Source organism: Plectropomus leopardus, chromosome 13, assembly GCF_026936395.1.
Source record: "Plectropomus leopardus strain MGB_pleo_1.0 chromosome 13, ASM2693639v1, whole genome shotgun sequence".
NCBI classification, from domain to species: domain Eukaryota; kingdom Metazoa; phylum Chordata; class Actinopteri; order Perciformes; family Serranidae; genus Plectropomus; species Plectropomus leopardus.
Genome location: NC_142188.1, coordinates 355,001 through 365,000, shown reverse-complemented (window position 1 = coordinate 365,000; position 10,000 = coordinate 355,001). Strand labels below are relative to the sequence as shown.

Here is a 10,000-nt window from a genome sequence, read left to right as displayed (position 1 = left end):
ATCAGAGCAGAAAAACAGGACTTGTATTATTTCTGGGTGTCATTCTGGGCTTTTGACTCTGAATTTGTCATTTTGACTTTTTTCCATATCCTGGGCGATATGGAAAAAAGTCTTACCAGGATCATTTTCTTCATATCAGGCGATATCGATATTTATCCCGATATACATCAAATCAGTATTTCTGTCAAGCTTAAAGGTTCCCTTTGACTCAGTGAGATATGAAGATATCACAACCAGTGATGCAAAATAATGATTATCTCAACTGATATCGATAAACCGATAATTTCCAGCTTCTCGTGGCTGATACGATACCGATAACCGGAGAATGAGTGCGGAGCAGACATTTGGAGACACCGGCGGAGACACCGGCAGAGACAGAAAAGTTATATCGCGACTGACACCGTTATTGTGTCATCGCCCAGCTCTAGTGGCATCATGACAAAAACCTGGCATTTAAAGGGTTAAAATTCTGAAAATTAATGAATATTTGATAGTTGTGATTAGGACTGATGTTGGTCAAAAAAATGAACTCAATGAAAGTAGAAAAACATATTATTGTAAAATAATTTTTGAAGGCCTGATTTTGAAAAGTGCATTTTGTGTGCAGAGCGATACGCATGTGTGTGGTATTAATGCGGGCCCTAAAGGGTTAATCACATATTTCTCACAGAAGCTGATGATGAGGACACTGAGCTTGGATCAATATCAGATCAATAACTGAAGCTGACCCTGAGGACCCTGAGCCTGGATCAATATCAGATCAATAACTGAAGCTGACCCTGAGGACCCTGAGCCTGGATCAATATCAGATCAATAACTGAAGCTGACCCTGAGGACCCTGAGCCTGGATCAATATCAGATCAATAACTGAAGCTGACCCTGAGGACCCTGAGCCTGGATCAATATCAGATCAATAACTGAAGCTGACCCTGAGGACCCTGAGCCTGGATCAATATCAGATCAATAACTGAAGCTGACCCTGAGGACCCTGAGCCTGGATCAATATCAGATCAATAACTGAAGCTGACCCTGAGGACCCTGAGCCTGGATCAATATCAGATCAATAACTGAAGCTGACCCTGAGGACCCTGAGCCTGGATCAATATCAGAGCAATAACTGAAGCTGACCCTGAGGACCCTGAGCCTGGATCAATATCAGATCAATAACTGAAGCTGACCCTGAGGACCCTGAGCCTGGATCAATATCAGATCAATAACTGAAGCTGACCCTGAGGACCCTGAGCCTGGATCAATATCAGATCAATAACTGAAGCTGACCCTGAGGACCCTGAGCCTGGATCAATATCAGATCAATAACTGAAGCTGACGGGCTTCATAGCTTAGCTTAGCATAAAGACTGGAAACAGATGGAAACTGTTAGCTTAGCACATTAGTTTCTTTAACCTGATATGTTGAACTGTTCCTTTAACCGCCCTGCAGCATCACTGCTGTTGCCACGGTAACCTGCAGAGACCCCGCCAGCCAATCAGAGAGCAGCGTGTGCTTACCTGCGTCGTGCGAGGCGAGCGCCCGCAGCATCTTGCCGGCGCTGCGTCTGGTCTGCGTCTCCTTGTTGCACAGCAGCTCCATCAGCAGGTTGAGGGCGCCCGTCTCCTTGAAGACACCGACCAGCGAGCCGATGCCGGCGTAGGCGCTCAGCACGTGGATGGTGTGCGTGATGCTGATGGAGAAGTCGCTCTTCTTGGCCATCTGCTTCCTGGCTCGCCGCACCAGGTTCTTCACGTCCTCCTTCATGTCCGACAGCTCCACCTCGTCAAACGTGACGTCCGCGGGGAACTCGGCGCCGCTCCTCTGCCCTCCGTCCGCCGCCTCGCCCCGCTGCGCCTCCTGCTGCAGCGGGCGCTGCGAGTCCGTCTTCCTCTTCCCCAGCAGCGTGGGGCAGTTGGCGTACACGTCCTCCGTCGACATCCACATCAGGATGTTCTCCGGTTTGCTCTCTCCAGACGTGGAGCCGCCGGAGCCGTCCACCCCGGAGCCGCCGCCACCTGTCCCGCCCGCCTCGCTGCCGACGCCCCCCAAGCCGGAGCCGTCGTCGATGGTGACGAGGCACCAGCGGATCAGGTACTCTGTTTGGCCGTCGTGGTTGCGGCGCTGCCGGATCAGCTCCTCCGGGTACGCCTGCAGCCGCGGACCCAGCTGGACCAGCAGGTTCCCACTGCGGCGCTCGCCGACCATGGTCTCTGAGGACAAGTCACGTGACCAAAACCCACCGTTAGAGTCGGACCAGTCAACAGGAAACAGTGTGCTAGGACATTTCTGGGATTTCAGAACATTTCTACGATTTTAGGACATTTCTACAATTTTAGGATGTCTCTAAGATTTTAGGACATTTTAGGAAGTCTCTACAGTTTTTATTACATTTTAGGACATTTCTAGGTTTTTAGGACAACTGTTGGAGGGGAACAAAGACAAGACTGAGTATAAGTATAATGTGCAGAAAACAGAAATACTCTACAATAAGTAGAAGCACGTTTCTCAGATTTTAGGACGTTTCTCAGATTTTAGGACGTTTTTAGGACGTTTCTCAGATTTTAGGACGTTTCTCAGATTTTAGGACGTTTTTAGGACGTTTCTCAGATTTTAGGACGTTTCTCAGATTTTAGGCCGTTTCTTGGAGGACTAAGAGCAGGACTGAGTTGAAGTATAAAGTTGCAGAAAACAGGTCGAAGCTCCTTGACTGTCCTTAAATACTGAACTAAAGTAAATGGACTTAGTTGCTGCGGTGATCAACAGTTTGCTGTTTACTGGATGATCAAAGGTTAATTTGCATTATTGATTATTGGTGATTGATTAGTGTGTGCGGTGTTCAGCTCTCGGTGTGACATTAAAGTATTTTCGGTTCCGGTTTCTGAGCATGTCCCGGCGTCTGACTCTGAAACACACCGAGCTGTCAGTTAGCCTCAGCAGGGCTCCGTCTAATACCTGGTTACACTCACTGACCATGACCAGCCCACACACACACACACACACACTCACTCACTCACTCTCTCTCTCTCTCACACACACACACACACACACACACACACACACTACAGTAGTGACATTAACATAAGTTTGATGACCTAACCCTGACCTGTCCGTTGCGGATATTATGGGGTTGATGTTGATGTAGCCGGCGTGCTAACGGCTGTGGAGTGCTTTAGCGTCAGTAAATAGCCGGGCCCCTGATGCTGTAACGTTAGCTAACCGCAGACGCTAACGTTAGCGCTGCTCCGTGTTTAAAATGAACGTTATCAGGTCACTTCTGCGCACTTTAACGCGACTACTGCGTCTTTATCCCGTTAGCCGACGAGCTGACCGGATCCACCGATACTGATAACGAGCCATATGCAAGCTGTACCGACACAGAGAACGTCACACCAAACTCCGTTAACAAATCTCCACATTTAAGGTTTCGTCGATTATCAGCCACATAAATTAAAATTAAAACACTGTTAAACAGCATTTAACAATTCTATAAACGCTCCTGTTGGATTCGGCTTGTGAGCTCTGCCTATCAAACTTTACTTATCTAGAGAAAAGACAACTTGTTTAGTTGAACGTCACATTAAACTCCATTAACAACTCCACATTTAAGGTTTCGTCGATTATCAGACACGTAACTTAAAGTCAAAACATTTTATTAGAGCATTTCATGATGCTATTGCATCTTCTGGAAAATTCGGCATGTGCACACCTCTTATCGAACCATACTCATCCCGAGAAAAGACAACTTGTGTAGTTGGGATTAACAGTTATTTTCTGACGCTGTTCGATGGTGGAAAAACGATCAAAACAGCTTTAAAAGTTAACTTTCCAAAGCAGCTCTTAATGTTAGACTGCTTATATGTATGCCGAATTAAAGAGAGCTTCCACTGTGCTCATAAAATATCTAAAATTCAGTGTTTTGGTTGCCATGTTGTGTTTTATAAGTATGTTTAATAATGTAAAGTTGTCGTGTTTCGGAGTGCAGTTCGGTGTGTTTCTCTGCGGACAGCTCGCGGCTCCGTGCGGCGGTGACACCGCGTACAGTAGCGGTGGATGTGGCGCTGAGGAGCGGGCTGGGCCTGCCCGGATGCCCGCTCAGGTCAGGCAGGTGAGCGGCTCCGCAGACACACACGCCCCGGCCCGGAAACACGGCTCCGCGCCAGGTGAGTCCGGCTTACCTGCCGCGTCACAGACGTCCCCCCTCGATACTGTCTTCCCCCTGGAGCGCTGCTTTCTCTTCCGCCCTGAGGTGTCGGTTCCCAGCCTGCTGCGGTGGGTCGTGTCGCTGCTGTCCGCCGGAGCTCCGCGCTGCTGGAGGCGCATTTACGCACTGTGACCACATCAGTCCCCGACTTCTTCTACGGCTCTTATTCTGCTTCTTCTCTGTGTTTATAACCGGACCAAAACCACCGAGGAGCTGAACACATCGCCCCCTGCCGGCCGGGAGGTGCAGACACCACATCGAAGTAAGATACTGGTGACATGACATGACGAGACATGACATGACACAGCACAACCTAACCCAACATAACATAACACAAAAATAACACAACACAGCACAACACAGCACAACATCACATCACATACCACAACATAACACAAACATAACAGACCAGGGTTTTTTCCAGAAAGGTTCATCAAACTCTGAGTGTAACCTCAGGTACCTGTACCTCGATTCCCTGCGGCGACTAGAGGTCCTCGTGCTGCCTACGGAGAATATGAGCCCATATTTAGGAAGAAAAGTAACAGCTGCAGCAGCAAAGGATTGAAAAGCATCATGGGAGAAAATTGCCGCCGTCGTTTGTGTCAAGCGTACGTTTGAACGCACGTGTCCATCAAGCGAACATTACCCGCACTTTATTAAAATCGTATGAAACGTTTTGAAACGTTTGAAACACCAGTATTGAAACTTTTCAAAGTCCTCTCCTGACGTTCGTCACTGCGTAATAATTCTGCTTCGATATCAGTCAGATTGCAAAAATACGGACCATCAGTGTCTGACAGTTTGCTTCAGGTGGGAGGAGACAGGTAAACTGTGTTTCTTCTACAAAACCTGTCAGTGAGCAGGTTATGTTCGCAGAGTCAGTCACCATGGTAACTGACTCTGTCACCATGGTGACATAATCAGAGTCAGTTACATGGTGTCTCTCTCAGAGTCAGTCACCACAGTAACTGACTGATTAAGTCACCACGGTGACAGAGTCAGTCACCATGGTGACTTAATCAGAGTTTGACTCAACTCTCCACCTGGAACAGATAAGTCAGAGTTTCGGTGATCTCAGGGTAAACATACTCAGAGTTTTCACATCACCTGCTTCACACAAACATGGCATAAAGTATGAGATTAAATTAACAATTTTCTTCTTCAGTTAAGACTCGGGTTTCAATGTTTGACTTTCTTCTCATAAATATAAAGGTTTAATCTCATAATATTATACTTTTTTTCCTCATAAATTTACCAATATAAACTCATATTATGACTTTCGTTTATCACTTTTTCTACACTTTATCTAGTAATATTATGACTTTTTTCTTGAAAATTTATGAAATTAATCTCATAATATTAAGACTTTTCTCTCGGAAATGTACGAGTTTGATCTCATAATATTTTTTCTTTTTTGTTTGTTTTTAGTAAATTTACAAGTCAAATACCATGAAATTATGACTTTTCCTTGTACATTTCTGATCTTTTTTTCTCATAGTATTCCAGCCTTTTTCTCGAAATGACGACTTTGTCCCTGTAATATCATGACTTAATTCTCGAAATCTCAGATATTTTTTTCTTTGACATGGTCCTAATCATCTGTTTTACCGTGGCGATATTACAGGACATTATGGTCTCTAATGGACGTGGACACTCAGCAGGACAAGGACAAAGTCCAGCACTGGAGGGCGCCACAGAGCTGGACGGGAGGCAAAGATTCTGCAGGAGGACAGTCGGAGGCACAACTACATGTTTATCGTAGTTTGGTTCGCAATTTGCATCAAAATCAGATTTCTCTTCGTCATTTCTCAGTAAATGTGAACGCACACATCATGCACACATGTTTAGTTTCAGTGGGACTTCCACTTCCAGAGGACACCGCTGTCTGTGGTGTCAATCCGGAATAAACGTCCACAAATCCGTTTAGAAATCAGAAAAAAGGCGCTGCAGAAGCTCCCTGAGAATCTTGGTGTGAATCACTTTTTGTCAGTATCGCGGTGATCCGGTGAGACTTTTCTGGACATTCACGTGTCCACAGTTTTCTGGACAACCATGTGTCCTGTGCAGACAGGAGCTGCTCACACATCACTCGGCTCAACGTGGACGGACAGTTGAAGACAATCGGTCACTTCTTCTTTATGTGAGTCCATAATATTGTCACAGTGATGGGCTGAGGGGCTTTAGGACCATGTAGAGGGAAACTGCTAACACACACACACACACACTTCCTCTGTATTCAGTGCACATGCCTCTCTCTCTCTCTCTCTCTCTCTCTCTCTCTCCTCCTCCTCCTCCTCCTCCTCTTCATCTCCTCTCTGCAGGAGAACCATCCTCAGGTCAGACGGACACCTGCCCGCCCGCCTCTCCTTCTCTCTCGGAGCACCGGACCATCACAGCGGGACTCTCGGCTCCTGTACCCGACTCAGAGCGCTCGGAGGGCGGCAGGAGGACGGAGGAGGGGTCGGCGTGGAGGCTGGATGGATGCAGGGTCTCATGTCTCACCTTGGGAGGTGAGTATGCGCACGCGTGCGGCCTTGTGTATGTGTGTGTGTGTGTGTGTGTGTGTTTTGTCCTCTCGTGATCACACGACATGTTAAGCATCACCGGGATGACGTCAGGGCCGGTGACTGTCGGTATTCAGGTCTGCAGTCCCCGGGAGGTTTCTACACATATGTTTTTATTTACACGAGCTGTAAACATCCGTGCGCGTGTGTGGGTGAGCGTGCTTGTGCACGTGTGTGCGTGCCTGTGCTGCAGTAGGCTTTGAAGCTCAGCTTTATTATTAATGTGCAGGGTTTTTTTTTTTTTAGATAACAGGGGTGTTTCTAGGATTTGAGGACATTGGGGCTGGGGCCCGGATCGCAGCAAAATAAAAATATATTTAAAAAAATAAAATTGCCAAATTTAAAAAAAAATAAGGCATCCTTTAGAAATCTGCGAAAGATTAAAAAAAATATTATTCATGCATTACTCTCTTTTGAAATGTTTGGTTTTTTTCTCCACTAATCTGTGATCTAATCTGTGATTTGGAGATAAAAAAAAAGACAATCTTTTCTCTGGTTTTTAATTTTGGTGATTTCTTTTGTTAAAGTTTTTGGTGATTTTTAAAAACTTTCTGCAAAAGAGATTTATATGAGAATATACAGCTGTTGTATGTCAGCTGATGGGAGCTTTTTTAAAATTGATGTTTTCATATTTTATATTCACTAATTCAGTTTGCATATTTGAGGGTTAATGGAAAGCCGCCTCCGTCAGCGGTGAAACAGACGAGCTGCAGGCCGCATGGCCGAGGACGTGCTGGACCTCAAACGTGTGAAGAGTTCGTCTCTCAGTTAGACTGTTTTTCTGTTTCTCAGGACAGTTCAGCTGTGATGCCCGACCTCTGACCCCTGACCCCGCTGAGATACACCTCTGAGGAGGAGGAGGAGGAGGAGGAGGAGCAGCGACCAGTGGAGCTCTAAGCAGGGATGGAAGGAGGAGAGGAGGAGGGTCGAGGAGAGGAGGCTGAAACCTCCTCCAGACTGGGAAGAGCCTCGCCAAGAGGAGGAGGTGCAGGTGGACATGGAGGAGGTGCAGGAGAAGGAGGAGGAGGAGACACGTGCAGACCAAACGGCCTGATCACAACCCACCGTGTGGGGGCGGAGCCTGTGCTGCTGGTGTACTCGGCTCCTCAATATCAGGGCCGAGTGGTGGTGAAATCTCCGCAGCAGAGGAGCAGCAGCGGAGCAGGAAGAGGAGGAGGTCCTCCCCAGCTCCTGAACCCCAGCGCGCTCCTCCCCCAGCAGGCGGTGTCAGACTCGCGTCTCCGGCCGCCCTCCGGCCTCCTGCTGTGTCCAGAGAGTGTCCTGCGGGCGTGGGGGGAGGCCGGGGGAGGCGACTGCTGCGAGACCACCTTCATCGAGGGACTCGGCCCCGACGCCTCCTCCGCCTCCGCCACCAAGGAGGCGCTGCTGTTCACTGACAGGAAGTTCCTGGATTTTTCTGGGGAGGACGCAAGGATTCACACGCTGTCATACGACATGGAGGACGACGAGGAGTTCCAGGAGCTGGAGGTGAACAGCTATTGATTATTGATCAGGCTGACAGGAAGTCGTCAGCTCCACAGACTGTAAATAAAGATGGACGAACTGACGGCCGCCCCACAGCGTGTCGCCCCCTGCTGTCCGTCTGCAGTATAGCTCATAAAGCCCGCCCCTCCACGTTAGCGAATGGTCATAGGCTGAACTAAAAACTACAGTACACGCCAAATAAATGTTTCCCAAAGATGGTTTCTGTCCCTGAAGGTCGCTCTCATCACGCTGATGTTTGTTCGGGTGTTTGTCTTCATAATTAGTTTGTTTTTAATGAGTTTTTAAATATAAAAAAGGGCTTTTCCACCATGATTGACAGCTCTGACAGCCAATAACTGCACTCGCATTCAAAGGGGCTGCTCAGTATTGGTCCGACGGGTTTTTGGGCGGGAAGTCCCCCACCGCGGATAACTCAACTGCACAGATGCGGGTTGTCAATGACATCACCCTCGCAAGATGGCAACGCCCGTTTCTCGGATATTTTAACCTGACTGAAGCTCAGCGGCGGTCAGAGGGGGCGTGTCCTCCATCTTTATATACAGTCTGTGGTCAGAGCGTGATCAGGTCACATATAACCGCTCAAAAACGTCCTCCAGGTGATGATCCCACTGCAGTGAAGTGATAAATGCTTCGTCCTGCGCTCAGTCTCTGATCGGCAGATCTTATTGGCTGTTGGAGGAAAGTGAAAAACTGTGATACACACTGTGATAATTTTAGGCAGATTTCTTCTTTTTGTTTTTCAGAGAGATTTTGGGAACAAGTGAAAATTCCAAAAATAGTTCAGATTCGGAGGATTCGGTGTTTCCTGCTCGACAATGAAATGAGGTTTTAAAAAGTCAAATATGCAGTTAAGATGGATAAAACTACATCTGCACAGAAATCACAGCGACTGGCTGATTTTGCTTTAGTTCTTGTGATTTTTAAATTGTAAAATCCCGGAGGGACTGACGCACACACTTCATTCCTCAGTTCATCAGACATAAATTTAACTTTACTAAACTTTATTACTTTCTGTTGTTTGTTTGTGTGTTTGAAAGACATAAAGCCAATTTGCAATTTTAAAGGGTTAACCACAAACCTTATTTCACACATCCAGCCACTTTTATCATTATTCTTTTTATTTTATTATTGTTGTAATTATTTTAGGATGCCTATTATCATCAGCCAAGGGACTGCTGATGGAAACTAGCTCCACAGCTCCGGCTGATGCATTTACATTTGTTTAATAATGATAAGATTGATGTTTTTTGATTGTCCCTTCTGAAATAAACAAATGATAAACCAAAACGACATTCAGAAAACACATTTCCGGGTTTTAGGACTCACGACCGGGATGTGTGCGCAGCGCTGACGTCCGGCAGCAGTGAGTCAGTGAGTTTCTGCAGCAGAGTGAGATTAGCGATCTCTGAGCGACACATTTGGCCGTCTAACAGCCAATCGCTTTTGACACGATTAGCTGAGATTTAGTGTCTGTAAAGTCCAGTTTTAATCTACTCTGTCCCTCTAATGCCAGAGAGAGACGGATTACTGCAGGAGCGTGCAAACCTGCTTCTACTCACACACAAGTGTCAGTGCACTTTATCACAGTACAATTACAACCAAGAGTACACAGCAAAAGTACAAATACTAGAACTGAACATGGGTCAATGATGACGAGGACACTAGTGACGGTCCCCACACTGCATGTAAACATGTTAAACTCACCATATGTATATGTGTGTGTGCGTGTGTGTGTGTG

The 10,000-nt window shown here is 46.8% G+C and overlaps 2 protein-coding genes across 5 annotated transcripts in view; one reads left to right on the top strand and one right to left on the bottom strand.

Annotated features, from left to right (window-relative positions):
• The window catches only part of cul9 (cullin 9), a 45,709-nt gene extending 41,367 nt beyond the window's left edge, over nt 1–4,342 (bottom strand). For 2 of the 3 annotated variants that reach the window (XM_088086894.1, XM_088086895.1), the window contains exons 1-2: nt 4,167–4,342; nt 1,509–2,201 (exon numbers count right to left, since the gene is read on the bottom strand). In XM_088086894.1, the coding sequence (XP_087943020.1) occupies nt 1,509–2,201; nt 4,167–4,311 (838 nt within the window). In that variant the 5' untranslated portion in view covers nt 4,312–4,342. The remainder of the gene's footprint in view (nt 1–1,508; nt 2,202–4,166) is intronic. The other variant, XM_088086896.1, reaches the window with a different exon arrangement.
• A 1,630-nt stretch (nt 4,343–5,972) lies between these two features.
• The window catches only part of syndig1 (synapse differentiation inducing 1), a 10,859-nt gene continuing 6,831 nt past the window's right edge, over nt 5,973–10,000 (top strand). Inside the window, exons 1-3 of one of the 2 annotated variants that reach the window (XM_088086936.1) lie at nt 5,973–6,332; nt 6,514–6,702; nt 7,549–8,244. In XM_088086936.1, the coding sequence (XP_087943062.1) occupies nt 7,660–8,244 (585 nt within the window). In that variant the 5' untranslated portion in view covers nt 5,973–6,332; nt 6,514–6,702; nt 7,549–7,659. Of the gene's footprint in view, nt 6,333–6,456; nt 6,703–7,548; nt 8,245–10,000 lie in introns of those variants that run through there. The other variant, XM_088086937.1, reaches the window with a different exon arrangement.